The sequence below is a fragment of the Lucilia cuprina genome, chromosome 5 (genome assembly GCF_022045245.1).
Source record: "Lucilia cuprina isolate Lc7/37 chromosome 5, ASM2204524v1, whole genome shotgun sequence".
Lineage (NCBI taxonomy): Eukaryota > Metazoa > Arthropoda > Insecta > Diptera > Calliphoridae > Lucilia > Lucilia cuprina.
In genome coordinates, this window is record NC_060953.1 from 17,611,299 (window position 1) to 17,635,041 (window position 23,743).

A 23,743-nucleotide genomic window follows, 5' to 3' on the forward strand; every position below is an offset into this window, starting at 1 on the left:
AAACGCCATGTAGGGTATGTCAAAACTTCGTAGACAATGTTTAACAAACCGTAAATGTGATTTGGCAATAACCTGTGATAGAAGTTTACATACATACAAACTCCTTATATACTTATGTATGTACTTATAGTACATGACTTTATTCACGATATAACCAAGATTTCATTGTTAAGAGGTGCTGCTGAGATTTCAAAGAAACTATTTTAAAACAGTTGGAATTAAATAAACATATAAAACACAAAGTTAAATTGTCTACAAATATATGACTATTAAAAGAGAAAGGACAATAAAATAGAAAAATCCTTATTTTAAAAACTTCATTTACAAAGTGAATAAAATTATGAAAAAAAACATAACAAATAAAAGTGTTATATTGGACTATGCCGATTCTTTTATAAATTCTATATTAAAAAAGTTATCAAATGATTTTTGGAATCGTTAAAGAATTTTATGTTTATTATGATCAGGGAAACCAATATATGCAAATGCATGTTTTTTGTGGTGCGTCGTATGGACTCATGGATAAGATATTTACACGTTTCAGACCAATTTGAGAAAGAGTTATTGTGAGATAAGTTTAAAGATAGAGCATTAATCCTAGGGGTAAAAAACAAACAAAATAGTTCACCATTTTGTAGTCCGAACTCTTAAATATACTTGTATATATGAATTTCGAAACTTTAATAACTAAAATTTCAAAATTGTTTATTGAAAAATATTCCATACCATAAATAGTGGGCGTGGCATCACTAATATGAATTAAATACTTAGATCATAATATACTTATTTTTATAAAAATTTTCATAAAAAAACTGTCAGTTTCTGATACTAAATCTAGTTATGTGATTGCATTTGTTTATACAAAATTTTAATATAATCTGGCAATGCTCTAAGACAGTTAAATCCAAAGTAATTTAAGAAATGTTAATGAAGCATCATGTTTCTCATACTCCAAGTTTGACATTTAATAATAACAAAAGAATTTGTTTAATACATACTTTTTGACAGTTCATTTACTGTTATGTTTATTTTTACCGTTATTTATGTACGATGTAGTTAGTTGCTTCTGTTGTTGTTGTGATTTACGTATAATGAAATCAAACATATTATGAGTTTATTAAACTCTTAACCCCAACCGGAGAAATTCTCACTCAAAACATTGGCGAATGGCATGCGCCGCAAATAAACAGAGTGGACATCAGATAGACTAACGGTAACTTCGCCAAACACGAAGTTGGAAAATGTTACACATAACGAGAAGTACGGATTAAGAAAATACATGCATAACGTTGTCGGTCGGAGAAGCAAGTGAAAATTTTTTTATTAAAAAAAATCTATTTTTTTCCTTAACATTTTTTTATAATAAAGTGAAAAAATCAGATATTTAAAAACAATTCAAAAAGTATTAATCGATATTAAAGTGTTGTAACATAAAATAAATTTAAGTGTTTTAATTGTTAATGTTAGTTTCATGGAAAAAATGAATGAGTGTGAAATTTTCATGATTTTCTTGGAATAAATGCAGTAGAAGTCGAAAAAAAAACGAATTAGAAATTTCAAGAAGAAATTCGATTTCCGAAAAAGTTATAGTTTCGTTAAAGTGAATTAGATTTCTGTTAACTTTTATAACAAATTAGCGAATTATTTTTTTATATTTTTATAAAATAAATGAAATTGAAAAAAATCTATTATAAGATTTTTACCTAGTACGAGTACATACTTATACTTACTTGCTTTGTATATGTATGTAATAAAAAAATTGAAAAATGGCTGCGTAGTATCGAAAGAGTGACAAGAAAAAACCCTTCAAGTTTCAAAGAAGAAAATGGAAAAATGCAAACATTTTTTAGAGCAGGAGGTTAAACAAAAAAAGTTCGTTGCCATATTATAAGTAACGGTAACAAGAAGAACGGCTAAAAGAAGAAAAAAAAACGATTATAAAAAATCTAAATAACCTTACACTTCAATGAGCCAACAAAAAATTTAACATCCCTTTTAACACACAAAAAAAGAAGAAAACCGACCAGAGATTGAGTGAAATTAATGAGTGGAAAACTGTAAATAAATAGATAACGGTTAATTTGATATGAGTATGTGAGTAAAATTTTCAAGCGAATGCTCACTTACTCTCCCTTTGTTACGATACGTCGCGTGTCTCGGTATGACAATATAAAAACAAATACGAAAATTAAAATAAAAACAAAACAAATAATTTCGAGGAAATTTCAAGCATTTAGTGACAACAACAACGATAACAGTAACAACAACAACAACTGCAACAAAACCAACTAATTCCTCAGGGCAAAGGGGTTATAAAAATCAAATCAAAACTGGCACCTGTTTTACCATCGAGTACCATAGCAGGTGGGACTACAGCAGCCGCAGCTGCTGCTGCAGTCCGTCTACCGGAAACCACATATAAAAATGTTAACAGTATTAACGCATTTAATGGCAGTGTGGCCGTTACTAGTTCCAACCTGGGACTGGGCACCACATTTTTGCATGATACTCCAGCCACAGCCTCCATAACAAAATTATCCACCTCACCGCATTTGATGTCACCCACACACAATGTGTTAACGGGTTCGGGCACAGGAACGGGCTACAGCAACACTTCTGTGTTGAACAACACCAGTATAGGCACATCATCTGTGGGCACTGGTACAGGAGCAGGAGTTATATGCAGCAGTGATAGTGGCATATCGTCGATTATATCATCGACTCCCTCTTTATCCCAACTATCCCCACCACCGGTTTCCAATGCTGTATCGCTGGCGATTTTGGCCTCCAGCATTGTTACCACCTCCAGTAATTGTGCGATGACCAATAATAACGGCAGCAGTAATAGCTGCACCCCGGGCAGTGGTAGTGGCAGTGGAGGACGCTGTAGTCCCATTATAGGAGGCATAACGGCAAATCTTACAAATGGTTTGGCTTCATCATCTTGCATTTATGGCGCTTCAGCTACTGGCACTGGTAGCGGTAGCCCACTATTATATGCTGAACGCACATCGCCAGCATTAAACATGATGGTGAGCTCGGGTAAAACGAAAAACTTGAGCCCCTTACAAAATGCTTCCATTGGAGTCTCTATGGCTTCTTATACCGCTGGCAGTGGTACTCTAACATCTATTGCTGTCTCTACGGCTGTTAGTACGCAGGCACAAACGGGCTCGGGATCAAACTATTTGAATACAATCAAAATGTTGGGTCCGGCTGCCTCAATCGATCTGGGCACCTCACCCCTAACACATCGTAACTATCCCAGCATAAAAGGTTTTACATTTCGCCGTAGTTTCGATGACAAAATTATTGCCGTATCCACAGCCACCGCCTCGGGTCATGTAAGCAGCCAATCGCAAACCTCCTTAGGTGGACCAGCCATATCGGCAGCCTCTTATATATCCCATTTCCCAGCCACATCGTCCCACCATCACCACTATCATCATCACTTACAGCAACAATCCCAACAGACGCCACACTTTGCCCACTATCATCCCCAGCATACCTCGCACTTGCATCACAATCACCTCCATCATGCCACTCACTCGGCCCTGCATCATCATTTAGTTGGTGGCGGTGGTGTTGGCGGTTTTCATGGCAATTTTATGGGCATTTCATCGTCTGCGGTCAAACATTCCGTCGCCTCTGCCAACTCAGCTGTTCCCTTTTTGCCTTCGCCCTTGTATGCACCGCTGACGTCGTCACAGTCAACAACAAAACTATCGCATCGTGATGATTTCCTTCAGCAAATTGGCTATTTGCCAACAACTCGTATTTATAGCACTCCATCCAGTCTGGTGGATGAGGATAAGGCACAGCAGGATTTTTTGTCATTATCCTTGTCGCCCCCATTAAATCGTCGTCGTGATATGCCTGCATTGCGTGGACCGTATGTTAGTCTGTAAGTATCCTCATTTTCTCAACTATACATCTTGTATTTGTGGTACTTGTATTAGTTCTTGTTGTCCGCTTTCTATTCGCTCCTTTGTCTTACATGGTATGTGGGTGAGAGAAGTGGTAATTTTCATTTCCTTTTTGATTTTGTAATTTCACAATATTATCATCACATTATTATTATTGTTATTATGCACATACATATATATGTACATGCATATGTATTTATGTATATAACAAGAACTAATACATAAAACATTCTTTATAATTTCCGTTTCCTGTTTGTTTGGTTTTGTGTTGCATTGATTGTGTGAATACTTATGTATGGGCCTTTGTGTATATGTGTATTTATAAGTGTATGCGTTCAATTACCGAGAGTAATGTTGCACTTGCCACATTAATTTTCTGATTGTAAATAAATTATGTGGTTTGGTCTCTTTTCTTATTCTCGCCTTTATATTCATGTTCCTCTGTCTAATTGTTAATCCAATTTAGTGACTTTTTATTGACTGCTTCCAATTGGATTCATTCACACTTTTAAGTTGTGATTTATTTTGATAACAGATCTAAGACGTTTTAAAGCGGGTTTTATTACGAACGAAGCTTTCTTTGACATGTCATAAATGTCGTTTTATTATACAATTTGAAATGTCAAAGGAATACTTGAACAATTTTCAAATAACTTAACATCTGATTTTGGTCAATTGTTTATCAAACTTTTAAAAACAATAAAAATGTTGATCTTGAATCACAGAAAACCTCGATTCTTCATAAAGCTATTATGTCCGATTTAATAGTTATTAGTTGAATTAAAATTTTTTTTACATTTCAAAGAATATATAAATTCTTTTTTCTTTAAGATATCTTAATCTTAAGATTGAAATGTCCGATTCTTTTTTTAATTCGAAAAAAGAGGAAGATATAACAAATGCTGAACAATTAGTTTATAGTATAAAAATGAATTCAGAATATAATTATAAAATCAAGGCTTGTATGTACATGTACCAAATTTTATTAAATTATCTTCAAAATTACGACCTGTAGTTTGATTACTCAGATTACTGACTCAGAACATGATTCTGCGCCGATTGGTATACTTTATAAGATTAACATTATTGTGCGTTACAAACATCAGCACAAACTAGGGTTCTATAGTTGAAACGAAAAGTCGACTTTTCGACTTTTTTCATTTAGTTAAAAGTCGACTTTTCGACTTTTTGCATTTTATGAAAAGTCGATTTTTCGACTTTTTTCATTTAATTTAAAGTCGACTTTAGACTTTTCAACTATAAGTGTTTTATAAACAGTCGAATTTTTATGACTTTTCGACTTTTTCCGACTTTTCGATTTTATCGACTTCTTGACTATTTTCGACTTCTTTCGACTTTTTTCCGACTATTTTTTGACTTTTTCGAGTTTTTCCGACTATTTTAGAGATTTTTACTTTTTTTACATTTTTTTTAATTTTTTTTTTACTTTTCGACTTTTTGACTCTTTTCACCTTTCTTCGACTTTTTTCGACTTATCGACCTTTTGCGACTTAACGACTTTTTTCGACTTTTATTAACAAAGTTGACTTTTCGAGTTTTTTCACAGACGATAGTCGAGTTATCGACTTTTTTGGAACAAAATAGTCGACTTCGACTTTTTTCGACAAAATAGTCGACTTCGACTTTTTTCGACAAAAAGTCGATTGTTCGATTATTCGAAAGTCGATTTATAGAACCCTAGCACAAACCCAATATGCCCTCCCAACTAAAGTTGTGTAGAGTATACAAAGAAAAGGTCCTATCTACAAAAACATTTAAATATTAAAGGTAAAAAGTCAAATTTATTCATTTGCATTTACGACATTTTTAAACAATATGTTTATTTACTAAAGTAAAACGCTTTGATACAAACAAATTTTTAAATTTAAATAGTTTATTGCTTTTCCTGTAAAACATTAAACATGTTTGCGTGATGATATGAAGGTTTCAGAAGCGAAAGCGACTTTTCCACTCTGGAGAGTTAGATTTTCAAATTTTCGAACCCAAATTCATATACAGTTAGGGACAAAATTGTTCACAAAAGAATAGCTTAATATTCTCGGGATTTAAATGTTTTCGTTCCCAAAAACTTTTGTTTGCCGATGCTCGAGAAACTCGTCAATTGATTGTATGTGGTCAGGCTAATACAGGTGTTGAGGTCACATAAACAAACACGAAAAAAGCGGTTCGCTTTTGTAAAATGTACCAGCATTTTACGGCAGACGACTGGATGAAGGTAACTTGGTCAGATGAGACAAAAATCAATCGTATTGGCTCTGATTGATTGATAAAAGAATTAGATTCCAAGAGCGAAATATTACAAGCACAATGAAATTTGGAAGTGAATCTTCGATGGCTTGGGGTTGTTTTCGTTAACTGGCAGAATGTGTGCCAAAGATTACCTTAGAATCCTTGAAGACTCATATATGCCAAGTATTTGGTTTAGAGCCGGGTCAAGATGGCACCTTCATGCTAGACAACGCCCAATTTTCATCAGTGGTATTATGAAAGTCAAAAGACAACCCCAGCGAAAACCATCAATGAACTTTGGGAGCGTTCTATCGAGGCGTGGGTAAATATTAATAGCCAAAAAAGTAAGGCTTTTCGTCAAGGGTTATAAAGATTATCGTCAAGGAGCACAATAATGGAATGAAAATTTATAAGGGTAAACTGGTTAGCACTTTTTCGTTTTACAATTTGAACTTTGTGAATCTTTTTATTACTGTTATAAATATATCTCTCACACTTTGAACCCGATGGAACACCATAAACATCCGTGGGCTTCAGTACATTTTTAAGTTTTTAAAATGAATTAATACCTATACTACATAGGTACATACAAACATTCCTTTCTACAATGAATACTCTTGTTAAAGAAGAGTTCTTTCTACTGCATATAATTCTTAATAAATTGATCGCAATTTTTCATTAATGGAAACATTTTTACTTACATTCAATTGGATACCTTAAGGGCGGGTTTCTTACTATTCAGTTAAACTAGGCTTAACTTGCTGTTAGATTAAACTCGGAACAAATTTAGGCAGACCTTAACCGATGATTTTGTTTTTCAGTTTTAGATTTAAGCTCAGTAAACTTTGTTAGTATTGCCAACTTTTCACTCAAAAATATAAACAATGAAGAGCTGATTTTTGCAAACAATACTTTTGTAAAAAGGAAAATTTTGGAAAAATGTTAAATAAACATTTAAAACAATTATAAATAAAACAAAACAAATCAGAAAATTGCAATTTACTTAAAATATTATGTTTTTGTTCTTTCGAAATCATTGTTTTATTGTTTTTGTTAATTGTGTTTTCTCACTTATAACTTGAGTTTAATTGGCCAATTACACTCAGTTAAACTAAGATAATAAGTAACTTTACTGATAACTGAAAAACACAATACATATATTAAACCAGGTTTAACCAAAGAATGAAGATTATCTTTATCACAAAAACTCGCCCTAAGTAATACGTTTGTGACTAATAAAACAAAGTTAATGACGTTGCTCCTCTATTGTATACATTGAATGACGATACCATTTTCTGAGGACTATACACGGAAAATTTCAGCAATATTGTTTATATACAAATATTTTTCTTTGTTTTATTTTTTCCTTTTACTTAATCTTTGTATATATTTTATTTTTAAATCACAACTATTTCTAAATACAAAAATAAATTAAAATAATAATAATTTTACAACGTACGGAGAACGAGCCAAAATGGCACTAAAAATTCGACACGACATTGAAAACAAAAACAACAAAAACAACCATACGGACAGCAACGTCAATGATAAATACATTAAGGGGGACCAATGATGGCAGGTGTAAAAATTATAGAGTATAAGAGAAAATACTATGTATGTGAATATGGAACCGAAAATTGGCGGCCAGAGCATGTGATGAAATCACAACTTTTATTTTTGTGTACGCGAGTGCATGAGTACGAGTAGATTTCGTAGTTACCAATGGGTACACAACACAATAAATAAAAAATGACGCTGTTGAATAAATGACGAATTAAATGTAAAACAAAAACAAATTTATATTGTACATTTAATTTGTATTTGCATACATACGTAGTAGTTATGAATATTTTCTTAAAAGCACTTGGAATGTGAAGAAAAAGTTATACTGAATTTAGTCGTGAGAACGAGGGCTAACGTATTCAGGGTACTGATAATTCCGCAGGAGACTGATTCGGGAGAGGTTAAGTGAATCAGTAGTTTCCTAGATGTAACCGTCTATCTATCTATCTATCTATCTATCTATCTATCTATCTATCTATCTATCTATCTATCTATCTATCTATCTATCTATCTATCTATCTATCTATCTATCTATCTATCTATCTATCTATCTATCTATCTATCTATCTATCTATCTATCTATCTATCTATCTATCTATCTATCTATCTATCTATCTATCTATCTATCTATCTATCTATCTATCTATCTATCTATCTATCTATCTATCTATCTATCTATCTATCTCTTGCTAGAGGAACCTATAAAAATTTATAACGTTAAAATTTTTACATGCTTCTAAACAAATCTTTTGCACTGTTACCACATAAATATTTAAGTATAAAAAAGTATATTTTTGGCAAGAAATCGAAAAGTTAAAGTTGTTTTTGTTTTCCATTCTCGATTATTGTACTTTTCGTTGACAAAATGTCTTGTGTACAAAGTTGTATTTAGAATTTGTGTGAGGAAGAAAGAACAGAGAACAGATGGACAGACATATAGACTGACAGGCGAACTACTCTATACACAATAGTGATTTTTGTTTGTATGGATTGAATAAGAATATGTAGCTCTAGCTATGGTTGATACTAACATTAGTAGCTACTAAGTGTAGTGTGTAGTTTATTTTGCTCTTGCTATGCTCGCTCCTCGTATTTTTTTTTCTGCTTTTACTCAAATGAAAAGTACTACTGCCGAGAAGAAAAGTAATGATAACGAAAAGAAAACTTTATTTGCTGAACAAGCAAAAGATTCGACGGTTCGGTCTTTTTTATTTTAATATTTTCTGCTATTTTTCATAATTTTTCACAAACGAATACGCGCATATTTCAGTTTTCATTTGATCGTTATGTAAGCGTTTAAGAAAATCAAATGAAAATAACGGTTAATAACTTACAACGTTACACTTTTAAAATTGTAAACAAACAAATCATGATCGCAAGTAACTGACAGACTGTCAAAATAAGTGAGTGATTGAGTGAGTAACGTTTCAAGTGCGTGTCTCTACGTGTGTGCTTTTGTAATGACCGTGAAACTTAAGTTAAAACGAAAACAAAAATAATAAAGTAAAAAAAGAAAACGAACACAACAAAACGAAATAAACGAAATGCTGTGTTCCATCAAGTGATTTCCAAATCTGTCAATACTAAAAATAAAATCTATTTAAAAAAGACAAATCCAACTAACAGCGACAAAATGGAATCCATCACACAAGTGATCTTGGGTACTATGGATTTCCTTAGTTCAGCCTCAACTAATACAGGAGTTTGTGAAGCTCCCTCGTCAAAAGCTACAGAGTTGATCTCTTTGCTTAGCAAGCCAGATATGTGCTTAAAAGATGAAGCTCCCTCCTGGAAATATTTGTACAAATTAATGGACTTCTTTCAATTACTTCTACACACAATATTGCCTTATATCTCTTTGGCATCAGAACATTTTACAAATATTCAACACTCTCTTGCCGGTTGGCGAGAACAATTATACTCTCACTATCAATTGTACTCAAACATTTTAATGAATGATCAATTGTTTGTATTTGCTCTCAAACTTTCATCGCTTCTTTTGTTTCTCTTCGTAATGCATTGGTTGAAACAAATTAGCACAAGTACCCATGAAAATCTACAACAACAACATGAAAAATTGCATTCACAAGCTGCCGGCAATGGTGGTCTACCACCAATAAGCCTCAATGAAACCGTTAAACCCCAAACCATTATATGTGAATTTGAATTTAAAACACCCGGCGAACTACGTGCCGAAGCTGAGGCAGTGAATATCGTTATGCTCGATATGGAGGAGAAGAAACGTCGTAAGAGGTTTAGTAAAAAACGCAAATGTGTATCGGCTGGTCCAATCTTAATACACCTTAGACAGACAAAGAAAAACAAAAAGCCAATAGCTGCTCCACAGCCTTATGTTGTAGCGATGTTACCGCCAGAGGAAGCCCGTGATCATTATTTACCTCTGCGTTCAACGCCCCTAGTAGTGGGAAGTCGAAAACCGCAAGCTGTGGTGATCAATAATATTTCCATGGATCATGAGGAACCAGATATTGCTTACATGTGTGTGTATATAAAATAGTTTATAATTGTAATTAAGTTTTTTAAGGGGCTACAGAAACATTGGGGATAAATTAATTATATTTTACACTTAGGGCCAATCTTTAAGTGAAGGATTAGGGGTTAAATTAAGTTGTTGTTTCAAAGTTGTTTTTGAGTACTCAGTTAGTTAATTTTGTTTGCTAGTTTAAGCGCCCAATGGAGCTTTTATAAATTTTTTTTTGAATCTAAAAATTTTAATGGCGCCGCATAAAGCAAATAAAGTGCTAGGGTAACAACACAAGAATGAGTTTTATGGTCTCCACCAAAATCCAAAGAGTTTTCTATGGTTCTCCACCATATATCAAAGTTAAATGTGGGTTTTAAATCCGAATGCATATGGTTAATATGTAGAACTCGAAAAACAGTAACACGGAACCGTTATCCGACGCCACACAGTAAACCAATGCGGTAGTGAAACGTTAAACTCTCGAAGGCAGAGTAAAAAGGACCCTTAAGAGATAATAACAATGACGCGCGACGATCTTCCTTTACCAGGACTGAATTATGGATGAGTTGTTTAAACTTTGTTTAAAGTTCTTTAAAGTTTTCATTAATGTTCATATAACATTCTTTTTTTATAAAACATGCATTGTTTTGATAACAAACACCGACGTTTTCTGTGTTCTGTATGGCAACACTGCGAAATTTAATCTTGTACTCAAAAACATCAAAGGGGATTAATATAAAATATAATATATTTTTAGATTAACTTATAAATTGGTATTTGATTGTCAATTAAAAAATCCGTTCTTAGGGCCAATCTTTAGTTGAAGGATTAGGGATAAATTAAAAATGAATCCTCAAAAGTTGCTTTTAAATACTCAATCAGCTAATTTTGTTTGCTAGTTTAAGCGCCCAATGGAGGTGGTTTAAACGTGAGCAAGAAATGAAAGAAAGAAAGTGTAAACAGCTGATGCAAAGAAAATAATAAAATTTTTATCGATTAGTATAAATTATGGGGACCTTCACCATATATATTTTTTTTAAGTTTTCATTAATTTTCATATTATTTACAATTATTCTTTTTTATAAAACATGCATGATTTTGATAACAAACAGCGACGTTTTCTGTTGTTTTATATGGCAACACTGCGAAGTTTAATATTATAGTCAAAAACATCAAAGGGGATTAACATTAGAATCAGTTTATTTTAAGGTTAACTAATCTGATTATTAATTGGCATTTGATTGCCAACTCAAAAACCCACTCTTAATCGACTAACAATTTTTGCCAATAGACTCGAACTTTGGGTTTTAGCTTTTATATTTAAATATATTTGTGCAGAAATTGCATGACTGTAGGATAGTTATCTAGCTTACTTAACAGCTGTGGACTATCTATTGCTAATATTTATTGGGGCTCTGAGCTTTTAAAGGATAAAAAACTTATTTAACTATTGACCATTATCATCTACCTAAGAATTAGTATTACAACTCTCAAGATTTTTACTTTAATACGATCGAAATGTATTCCTAACTGCATTCACTATATATTCTAATATAACGGTAGCGGATAGTCTAGTCCACGCAAATCCTCATTGCTGATGTGGTCAGTCTGATCGTGCTTACTTGTAGCTGTTTAAAAGTTGTGTAGTTTTCACTAAAAGTTTCAAAATAGAATCCATGGCCAAAGTTTATTTGGTTATTAGGTAGCTACTTTAAATTATCTTATAGACTTCTTGGCGTTCTGGCAAGTCGTAGGTAACATATTGCAGGAGGTAGGTATAACATATACTGGATGTACTACTGAGTGTTTTTGACCCTGAGAATAAAAACGTTAATAGAGGACAAATGTTTTGGATCTGAATTACTGTGTCAAAGCTATGTAGTTTACACTGAAAGATTCAAGACGAATTCAAATAACATACACTACATTCAAACTGAGGGACTACCTTGAAAAGAATCCTTTAAAAGTTTATTGATTTATACAAGTTGTGTTGTGGACACTGGGGAACTACAATATTCAAGGCATATGAGTTGACATTCCGATAGTCAGAAAATATCAGGGACTCTACCAATCAATCTAAAAGCCAAAGTTATCAATATAGGTAGGTACATTATAAGGATATTAGTAGAAGTATCACTTTATAATTGGGATCTTTAAAGATGGAGAATATTACATATAACTGTGACAGAAACAGCTAGGAAAATATACGATAAATTAAGTGATGTAGATTGGTTTAATATAGTCAAATTCTCAGTTTTATCACAAGAATAGGACGCCTATTCGAATGTCGGGAATTCCCTTTTAAAAATTCACCTATTTTGATGAGAATTTAATTCTTTATAATTCTTTCTCTAATTGTTATATCAAACTATTTTTTAAAAGGAAATCATAATAGACCTATGAGTCTCCGATCAAATGTTTTTCACATATTTCCATTTAACATAACTTTAGTAGCAAGATGTAATACAAATGAAACAATTTTTAAACAACTAATTATATTTGTATATTTTTTTATTTAATTTCTAGATCTGAACCTCGTGGTACTTTAAGTACAACCGACGAAATTTTCCCCGACTCACCAGAAAGCAGTTTATATGGTTCAGACGAAGAACAGGAAGACGTAGCACAGTATTGTCGTGGTGGTTACCATCCAGTTGTTATTGGTGATATATTTGATAATAGGTTTCGAGTGGTACGTAAACTAGGATGGGGACACTTTTCCACCGTCTGGCTATGCAGGGATCTCAAGTAATATATTCATTGTTATAAAATTTTTTAATTTCTAAAGAAATTTTATAAAACTTTTATTTGCAGAGAGGAAAAGTATGTAGCTTTAAAAGTGGTTAAAAGTGCTCCTCACTATATAGAAACGGCAGCAGATGAAATACGATTGTTAGAGGCAATACGTGATGCAGATCCTTTGGATGTTAAACGCGAACGTATTGTACGTTTACTCAATCATTTCACTGTACGCGGTGTTAACGGAGTCCACACCTGTTTGGTGTTCGAAGCATTGGGTTGTAGTCTTTATAAATTGATCGTGAAGAATAACTATCAAGGTTTGGCGGTGGCACAAGTTCGTAATATAATCAAACAAGTCCTAGAGGGTTTGGACTATTTGCATAGTAAATGTAATATTATACATACAGATATAAAACCGGAAAATATACTCTTGGTGATAGATAATGCAGCAGCAATGAATCAACAAATCGATGATGAAATAACTAGTTTGAGAATAAAGGGTGTTGATTTTCCTGATTCATATAGTAAGTAGGCTGAAGTTTTAGTTTTGGTTTCAAGTGAACTTATACCCTGTTTCGCCTTTGCAGTAAGTTCCATAGAAAAACAAACGAAAACACGAGCCAAATGGCCATTACAAAACATCGAAATGAATGCAGCTAATACTACAACCAATACAGCTAATAATTCTGCCTCATCGACACCTCTACCGCCGCCTCTAAATGTGGGAGTTGGCGGTGGTGGTGGTGGTTCAAATTTAAGTGGTGACAAAGAAGATACATCGTCATTAACCTCGAAATACTCTAGTCTGATGGGTGATAGCATAGAGGGCAGCAGTACTGGAGGTGGCAACAATCAAACATCAAATACAACGGGAAACCTAAACAATCGTTATCGCACAGAAAAGAAAATCACTGCCAAGGTAAGTTAACGATAACAAATCTTTAACACTGTTCTGGTTAAGAGCCTCCTAATAAAGCACTGGAAATGTAATTTATAACAATTTCAAATTCCCAAAATTTCGCCAACAATACCAGCTTGTTTTGTGTACAATTTTTTTTTTAATTTTTATTAAAAATATTTTTTATTAATTTATGTATTTAATTTTTTTTAAATGCACCCTACACAAATACACACAAACACACTAAATTAAATACACTTATGAATGTATATTTAATTACTTAAACACTAAAATAAATATTGTATAAATAAATGTTTATAATCTCAAAATCGATATAAAAAAAACTGAAAATCTCTCAACATCACCAATCACCATTTTGAAAAAAATTAATCAATAATCATATGATAACACAGTCTATTGATGAAGCAGAAGAGATTGGCATTGAGACAAAATTAAATCAAAACAATTCAAATAATGACAACAACAATTTTGACAATAATAATGCTGTTCCACAAACGGATAAAGAAATTAATTCTTTAAATACTGCAACAATAAATGATAACTCAAATGTTTCTACTACTCTTACAACAACAACAAAAACAAGTGATAAAATGTCATTTGAAACAACATCAACAACACCTTTACCATCTCCGCCATCAATAATAAAACCAACAATAACATCAAACACGACTTCAATGTCATCAAAGGTAACGGTTGCACTTCTTCATATACTGTGTTAAAACTGCTCTCGGAAAATTCGTTTCCTTTTTTATAATATTCTTATAATTTTTATTAATAATGTATTAATTAATTTACTAACGTATTTATGTACATTAGGGTGGTTCTTTTTTACTTTTTTGTTTTATTAACTTTGAAATTTTGAATCAAATCGGTTAATAGAAAAATGTGAAGCTTTGTTTCTGTATGAAAGTGTAAAGTTAAGACAGAACTATAACAATTACAACATTTACAAAAATCACTGTCAATTTGTTTTTGTCATTCATTTGTTATTCCAGAAAAAATAAAACGAAATACTTCCAAAAGAATAACATTTATCACTACTTCAAAAGTAGCATTAAGAGTTTTTTTTTTACCATCTGTGGAAGTGATGTTTATTGACTTCCAAAGAAGAGAAAAGAATCCAATTTTGTTTCAAATTGCCGGCATATTTTTTGAATTAAATTAATTTTATTTTGGATTTGATTGATAAATGCGTGTAATTTTTTTCTTTTTGTAAATATTATTTTAGTCAAATTAGTTGTATTCTATAATACTACAATTTCACTACCTAATAACATCCAAAAAAGAACATAAAATTAATTCCTGAGAATGACTTCAGATGCAGTGAATTAAGAATCAAATAAAAAGATATTCCCTCCTATGACAAGCCTGTGTTAAAATCATAATTTTTTCAGGTCTTTTTCAGTACTTCCATGGAGTAAATTCTACTTCTTTTTCGCTTCTTTGGAAGTTCGTTTTTGCTGGGATTTGTTAAAATTCGCCTATAGTGCTTGTTATACACACGTCACCTGTCAAAGTTGAAACAAATAAACCAAAGTAATGATTTCAAATGTATAGAGCTTGTAGATCTTAATTATGTTTGGTTGTAAGTTTAAAAGAAGGTCTTATGTTACATAAGATCCACTATGGTTAAACTATGGCGCCCGCTGTGCGCTTCTTTATTCGATTCTTTTCTGTAGCAATCGAAACCACGACTGCAACTCTAGCAACTAACCAAAGGAGGTACCAAAGGAGGTTAAATACCATTTGATTCAAATTTCCACACTTTATCAAATTTTTAAAATAAAATACACCCTAATGTACTATTTTTAAACAACTTTATAACTATAGCTACAACAAAATGCTTTATTAAAAGTTACGATCGCTATTTTTTCTAAACATATGTTTTCTTTAGCGTATTGAAAACATTACAGCTGTTTTTTGTTTATTTCAAAAGAGTACGTATTGGAATAATACTATAGAAATGTGCCAATCTTTACAATTTTATTCTAATTTACACTCATTCTAATATACATCATGTATCTCATCTTTCATTTAGTCATATATCATTAAAAAAGATTTTTCTTCTCTTGTTTTTAGTGTCAAGTCGAAAGTAATCGAATTGTTGTTGTGTTTTCTTTTCCAATTTTCATTGTAATACTATCATGTTTCCTAACATTTGTAAATTTTCTCTATTCATGTCATTCACTAACACTTTTTAAAGTCTTTTCTTTTTAACTTTTTTTAATAAACTTAAATTTGGTCTTGGCACAGAGTGACCCAGAGTGGGTGTTCAATTAAAAATATTAATTTATACAAAGTGTTGGATATGTATTTTTCCCCCAATTTTTACAAATGTATAAATTTTAAGCCAGCTCAATTTTATAGACCAAGAACCAATCGAGTCAATTTCGCGTTCTGAAGTAAAGCGTATTGCAGCGATACCTTTTTGTGTCGAACCATATGTTGTCGAGCGGGGTATATATCTAGATGTCAAGTAGCATTATCTGAACACCTGCCGTGTTGTCCCTATGTCACTTTTCCAACCACTGGGTGAGCTGACTAGATGACTTAACATCACCAATAATCGGTCACAGCGAAATTGGGGTCTTTAGTGGTAATAGGGTCGGTAACACACAGGATCTGTGTAGGTTATGTGAGTATGAAGAGGAACTGAAAACAGTAGGGCACTTCTTATGCATCTCTCCCAGAGTATAGAGTCTGAAACTTAAATGGTTAGGTACAAGATTCCGCAATGAACTGGAAAATGTAGCAGAATGTGACTTAAGCGACATTTTCGATTTCTTCAGGGGAATATCTTGGGTATTCAGGCAACGGAAAATGGAATTTTCCCTCTATGCTCACTGTATTTCCCCAATCCTTTTTAGGGAAAATTCATAGACTATAGACTAGACTATAGAGTAGACTATAGACTAGACTATAGAGTAGACTATAGACTAGACTATAGAGTAGACTATAGACTAGACTATAGACTAGACTATAGACTAGACTATAGACTAGACTAGACTATAGACTAGACTATAGACTAGACTAGACTATAGACTAGACTATAGACTAGACTATAGACTAGACTATAGACTAGACTATAGACTAGACTATAGACTAGACTATAGACTAGACTATAGACTAGACTATAGACTAGACTATAGACTAGACTATAGACTAGACTTTAGACTAGACTATAGACTAGACTATAGACTAGACTTTAGACTAGACTATAGACTAGACTATAGACTAGACTATAGACTAGACTATAGACTAGACTATAGTCTAGGCTATAGACTACACTATAGACTAGACTATATACAAGACTATAGGAAAGACTATGGAATAGAATGTAGACTAGACTAAGATTGAATATTAGACTATAGACATTCTTTTTTCTTTCTCTGTCTCTCTCTCTTACTGTTCTGTCTTCTCTCTAATTGTCTTGTTCTTTATTCTTCACTTAAGGGAAGAATAAAGACTTGGGTCTTCAGGTAAATGTATACATACCTTCTAAACTAAACTAGTATTTATAAACGTATAATAGAATTTCTAAAAAATACTCTTATTTTACCATCAATCACATTTAAATACACATGTACATTACATTACTTTACATACATCAAAATAGTTTTTTTTTTATAAATATGCATATTTACATACATACATACATACATACATACATACATACATACATACATACATACATACATACATACATTACAAACATTATTTACTTCATTTCTTTACACACGTTTCTATCAATAAAATCAATGTCTACTAACAATATGTGAAAATTGCAATTATAATTTCCCATAAAAATGCTTTATTATTAATGTATAATTTATTTATTTTCACACCACATCTTTTGTTTGAAATAATACAGAAAAAACTCAAAAAACAATAAACAAATACTTACTTTTATTACTTACTAAGTAAATAGTAAATACAACAAAAATAAACTGCGTCATTTAATGTTTTTTATATGAATGTTTGCACCAACATTTTGTTTCTTTGCGTTCTTTTTTTTCCATTTCTTTTTATGAACTAAAAAAATGTACAATAAAAAAATATAAAAAAAAAAACTAAATCACAGCCGCCCACTGAAACCACACCAGGTTCAGATATAGAACAAACAAATAATAAATTAAATAATACCAATACTACAATTCCTCAGACTCAATCCTATACGAATGCCATACAATCGTTAATCAATAATACGAATGTACGTGTGAAAATTGCCGATTTGGGTAACGCTTGCTACGAGGTGAGTTGTCTTAATATCTTAAAACTTAATTCCTTAAACTTAATTTGTTTTTGTTTTTCCTGTTGCCTCTTTTTAGTATCATCATTTTACAGAGGATATACAAACCAGACAATATCGTTCGATAGAGGTTCTATTAGGAGCACCTTATAACTATACAGCCGATATTTGGAGTACGGCTTGTTTGGCATTTGAATTGGCAACGGGAGATTATCTATTTGATCCTCATGCTGGTGAAACCTATTCTAGGGATGAAGATCATTTGGCTCACATTATTGAGTTGCTGGGTACGATACCGCCTTCGGTGATATTAAGAGGAAAACATGGTCTTAAATATTTCACTAGTTATGGTAAGATTATACAATATATAAATGGTGGATATTTTCAAATAATTCATAAGATTTTTGACGGTTTCTTGTTTAGCATAGCAAAACTGCAGGGTTTGATCAAATTAGGTTGGAATGAGTATGTATATTAAAACAGATTCGAAAAGGGTTTAAACTACGCCGTTATTACGCTCCTTTATATGAAGTTATAATCGCCCGAATTCAGAAACTTGACGCAGTTATATAGAATTTTCTAATATGTGTTTCAAAGGATTGTACAAACTGCAAAAGTATCGCTCTCAAGATATTTGCATCTATGTAATTTTGGTCTTGCACCAATTTAGAATGTCACCCAATAGGATCTTTATCGTTCTACTCAAGTGACCGAATGAGATTCTCGTGTTCTAGTTTTTAATTTCTCAAGTTTCCTTTTAATTGTAGCAAGAACATGAGTCGAAGTGCTTTACTTTTACAACTACAGGGTGACCTAATTACAAAGTTATTGGCAAATTTTGTACATAATTCTACGGGTACAAGTACTTTGCTCAAGTACTCCAGCTATCTAATCTCTAATCATTGCTGTACCGTTGCTTAATGTCCGAGATACCATAATTTCCGTTTACCACCAGGCAGTTGGGATGGTCTCTCTCTAATCGGTAGACCGAAATACGAATCCATCAATAGAATACAATGTGGTTAATCTGGTATTGGAATATACCAGGAAAATTCAATGGTATCCCATAAAGTTGACACCAACGACAATGATTGAGGTAACTTGACTGAGGGGTTTACATCCAATGTTTGGGTATATACAGATCTATCGTCTAATCTAATGATTTATCTATGCTGTTGTCTAGACTATTAACTCGTAGATGGACTATCATTTGGGCTAATCTATTAAGTAGTCTCTAATCTAGTATACTATAATCTAATCTGTCGACTATAATCTAGTATATTATTAGTTGTAAGAGAGTTTACTCGTAACAATTGTGCTACCCTTAAAACTGCTATTCCCTTATGTTGAGAGAATGGTGTCCCTTCCTAATTTCATTGACTACATAGTCTCAGAGAAAACCAGCCAGTATTTCGAATAAAACCGATCACGTTTACTTGTGAGGCATCTCTGAGATAGTCCAGATCATGGAAAAGATCTCTACCATTATAAAGTAGTCTATGCGTTTGTAACGCTGCGCGTCTTCGATTAGTCATTAAGTCTCATTCAAAGACCAGTCTTCTATCAGTTGTGAAAGCGTCATGAATATCACATTGGGCAAGGTTTAAGTCTAGGGACGACCCTTTGGTTGCGCATTCATCTCATTCATATCTCATTTTTCTGGGTGCCCTCATGTAGCCAATATGTTCCGACATCTCATTTTAAAATGATGCTGCTGTGCCAATTATGAAATATAATTGATCTGTATCGATGGCATATATCTCTGCCTGAAGGACTATGCAGTATCAGTGTCAGATATTCGAAGAGAAAATATAAGATTCAGTTTTATTGAGAAGATTAACATGCTCTGTTCAGTCTTTGTGTCATCAGTGAAGATTGAGATCACGTCATCCCTTAGGACAGTGTTCGTGGGCCAATCATCCCTTGTCGATATTAAATGGTCTTAAATAACCTATTTAAATTCAGTGTAGATGGTACGTAGTACATTTCGTGCCTATTTTTTGTAGGACCGTTAACTTTTATAGCAGATTTAGCAGAAACGCATTCGATGTATATATCAAGGGGGGTTATATATAGCATCGTCCTTAGACTAGCCTGAGGGCTGGCGCCAGTGTTTACAAGACATGATGATCCTTGTACTTTGTTTTGATTAGAGAGGTGAGTCCTAATATCCACCGCTCTCCACGAAGCAAGATTTCCGTAGGTCAAATAACCGCAGTGTACCCCCAGTGTACAATGTATGGTTTAGGACCCAAACTTTTCCCAAAAATTCCCCTACATGCATATATAAAAGGCACATAGTGCCTTCTTCATTCGACTCTTAGCATTACATTCCCACGTAAGCTTAAATTGTAAAATTAACCGAAAATATTTTGAATTCTGGTCCTGGTGAAGAGAACCAGTTCGGTTTTGGTAGGGTTCACACCCAGACCGTTTTCTCTGGCCCATGATAGTAGAACGCTAAAGGCATGAGTTCAGTTATTGTGGAAAGAAATGTTTCTTAAAGAAGAAGCAGAACGTTATGCCGTTATGCAATTACTATAAAGCCTATCCTATTTTGAAAATTATTTTATTTACGACAAGATTCCCCATAAGTGGAAAAATGTCACCACTTGGTGGAGTGCCTATTATGACAACTTTTCTTATTTTGCCAAAACCTATAATAGAACTAGACTACTGACAAAATGGACTAGTTTTAGAGTATTCTATGGGCTTATATATTGATTAGTCTTCGAAAGGGTTTAAGGACTCGTGAAGACAACTAGAAATGGTTTTGTTTCATATTTTACTTTCACTTTCACTTTCTTTCACTTACAGGAAGTCTACGCTATATAACAAAATTAAAACCCTGGAGCCTTATAAATGTTTTAATTGAAAAATACGATTGGGATCCAGTCGAAGCCAAAAAATTCTCAGATTTCTTATTACCCATGTTGGAATATAATCCAGTTATACGAGCCTCAGCGGCAGAATGTCTAACACATCCATGGCTGGAGGAAAAAGAAGAATTTGTTTAAATAAATGCAACAACAACAACAAAATCATTTATACTTATAACAACAAGAACAACAACAACATAATTTGATAGCTTTGATGAAATTAGTTTTAAACACAAGAAAAAAATAAAAAGAATCTTAAAATAATTATAATTATAAAAATATTAAATTATTATTATACAAAACATACAAATACACATTATACATAAATATTTATATACATACATACATACATACATACATACATACATACATACATACATACATACATACATACATACATACAATACATACATACATACATACATACATACATACATACATACATACATACATACATACATACATACATACATACATACATACATACATACATACATACATACATACTTATGTATGTGTGTAGTTTAAACGTAGTAAAAAATAATTAAAATTTATTACTTACAATTACATACTTACATACATACATACAAGCATATGTATATTATTTATATTTAATTTTTTATTAAATCATTAAAAAAGCTTTAAAGTTTTTATTGAAGTTAAAAAAAAAATTGTTTTAACAAACAATTTGTAACATTAATATTAATTTGTTTCCATCAACTATAAATTGGTTAAACAAAAAATTTTTTGTTTATTTTTTTATTATTATTTCTTTAGAAAACAAGAAGCTTTAATATATTTTTCTTTTAAAATTATTAAAACTAAAAACTCAAACAACTAAATAAGACAAAAAAAATTAAACACTTAAATTTAAAATATTAATAAATAAATATAACAATAAAATTTACACGTTTAATAAAATTTATAATAAATAATTATTACAAAATAAATTAAAAAAAAAGAAAATGATATGAATAAAAATACTGTAAGCCTATCTGACTGATTTAAATAAAAACATATATAATTAAAACAACAACAAGAATATTAAATTTTTCAATAACTTTAAATATAAAATAATAAAAAAAATATTATTATTATTACAAAGAAATACATTTATAAAACATTTAAGAAAAAGTGAACATTAAGAAAACATTTAATTTAAACTAAATTTACGTTAAAGAAAATATATTTAGTATAAAACAAATTAAACTTAAAACAAGGTAAAAAAAAACAAAATATTATTAATTTTTTGTAGAATGTGTTATAAATTATGAAATAAAAAACAAATCCCAAAAACAAAAGAAAAACTCAATTGAAAATGAAAAATTGTAAAACACTTACATAAAAACATAATTAAATAGCTATCGATTAAACCGATTGCACTATGGGACTCTACACCAATGATATTTTCATCTTTTCGTCTTTTCTAATCTCACAATCCGAATGAAAAGTACGATTTTATATTTCAAAATCTGTAACTTTTGCTACGTAATGACATCTGAACAAATAGGGTCATAGACAATCTAAAGATCTCCATAAGAATCATTAATGCAGTACGAACTATTCCTGGTGCAGACTTTCTCCCACTACGGCGCCTGTGAGCATTGGGATTTAAAAAACCTCTTAGAAAGGTCAAATCGTATAATCTCGGTGTCTAATAGAAATAACCTTTACTTGAGATGACCATGCCTTGAATCGCTCGTGAGAAAAGAGAGTTTGATGTCCATATCACCAAATTCATCGAGCTATAGGGTTTGCAGTTTATGGCGGTTTTCTATATAAGATAGACTTTAACAGGACATAGACAATCTAAAGATCTCCATAGGAATCATTAACACAGTACGAACTAGTCTAGGTGTGGCGCATTTTTTCTGTGAGCATTTAACCAAACAAACAGAATTTATTTAAATTGGATTAAAAAAAAAAAACTCTTAAAAAGGTCAAATCATATAATCTCGATGTCTGATAGAAATAACCTTTACTTGAGATGACATGCCCTCGAATCGCTTAGGAGAAAAGAGATTGATGTCCATATCATCAAATTCATCGAGCTATAGAGCTTGCAGAACAAATTCATGGAGCTATAGAGCTTGCAGTTTATTGCAGTTTTCTACATAGGTTATATTTTAACAGGCAGCTGAGTTTTGAAAAAGTGCTTTATGTAGCTTTACTTGGATCCATTCTACTTAATACTTTTTTAAAAATACCTATAAGAAAAAAGAAATAGAGAGGGAGTATGGTGAGAAAGAGAAAATAAGGTGGAAAGATGACGTCAACAGAGACATAGTGTGTTAATCAGGTTCAGAATTCGAAAAAGGGTCTTTTTTCATGACAGTTGGTGGAACTGCACAGAACTGGTCTATGTTTCAGTTCACAACAACACGATTTCAGCTTTTGCCAAAGTGACGACAATGAAATTGCTAGAGAAACTCGAGAAATGGAATTCGAAAGTGTTCTTTAATAAAAATACCACCATCAACTCTATTTGTTGTCTTCGAATAGCCTGTGAATTGTCGAGAGATTAGATTGATAGGAAGATGTAACTCAATAAAATTCCAAAGAAAAACATCTAACCCACTATCGAGCCTTAAAAATTATTCACTGAATGTATTATCGTGCGAAATTTAGAAATTCCGTTGCCTTTGAGTAATTTCTTTATTTTTCGTCAGAGATGTAATAATGATATTATTACTACTAAAATATTTGGATCTTATTTCGCAGAAACCTATC

General features: G+C 32.0%; 1 protein-coding gene across 5 annotated transcripts; it reads left to right on the top strand.

Annotated features, from left to right (window-relative positions):
- The first annotated feature begins 1,259 nt into the window (after positions 1-1,259).
- Positions 1,260-21,257, top strand: LOC111677118 (SRSF protein kinase 3). 5 transcript variants are annotated; one of them, XM_046953324.1, is made up of 8 exons: positions 1,260-3,904; positions 12,751-12,972; positions 13,039-13,490; positions 13,554-13,885; positions 14,278-14,571; positions 18,048-18,137; positions 18,214-18,484; positions 20,952-21,257. In XM_046953324.1, the coding sequence occupies exons 1-8, from the start codon at positions 2,556-2,558 to the stop codon at positions 21,149-21,151; spliced, it is 3,210 nt and encodes a 1,069-aa protein (XP_046809280.1). In that variant the 5' UTR covers positions 1,260-2,555; the 3' UTR covers positions 21,152-21,257. The 5 variants fall into 5 exon arrangements, with proteins under 5 accessions (XP_046809280.1, XP_046809279.1, XP_046809281.1 ...); XM_046953323.1 differs by having other exon boundaries at positions 1,261-3,904; positions 17,967-18,137; XM_023438181.2 differs by lacking the exon at positions 1,260-3,904 and adding an exon at positions 8,826-10,238 and having other exon boundaries at positions 17,967-18,137.
- Positions 21,258-23,743: the final 2,486 nt, after the last annotated feature.

Coding starts and splice junctions, on each gene's coding strand:
- LOC111677118 (XM_046953323.1), top strand. CDS start 2,556: ATGTCACCCACACACAATGTGTTAACGGGTTCGGGCACAGGAACGGGC. Junction 3,905..12,750: donor CGTGGACCGTATGTTAGTCT/GTAAGTATCCTC, acceptor TTTAATTTCTAG/ATCTGAACCTCGTGGTACTT. Junction 18,138..18,213: donor TGGGTAACGCTTGCTACGAG/GTGAGTTGTCTT, acceptor GCCTCTTTTTAG/TATCATCATTTTACAGAGGA.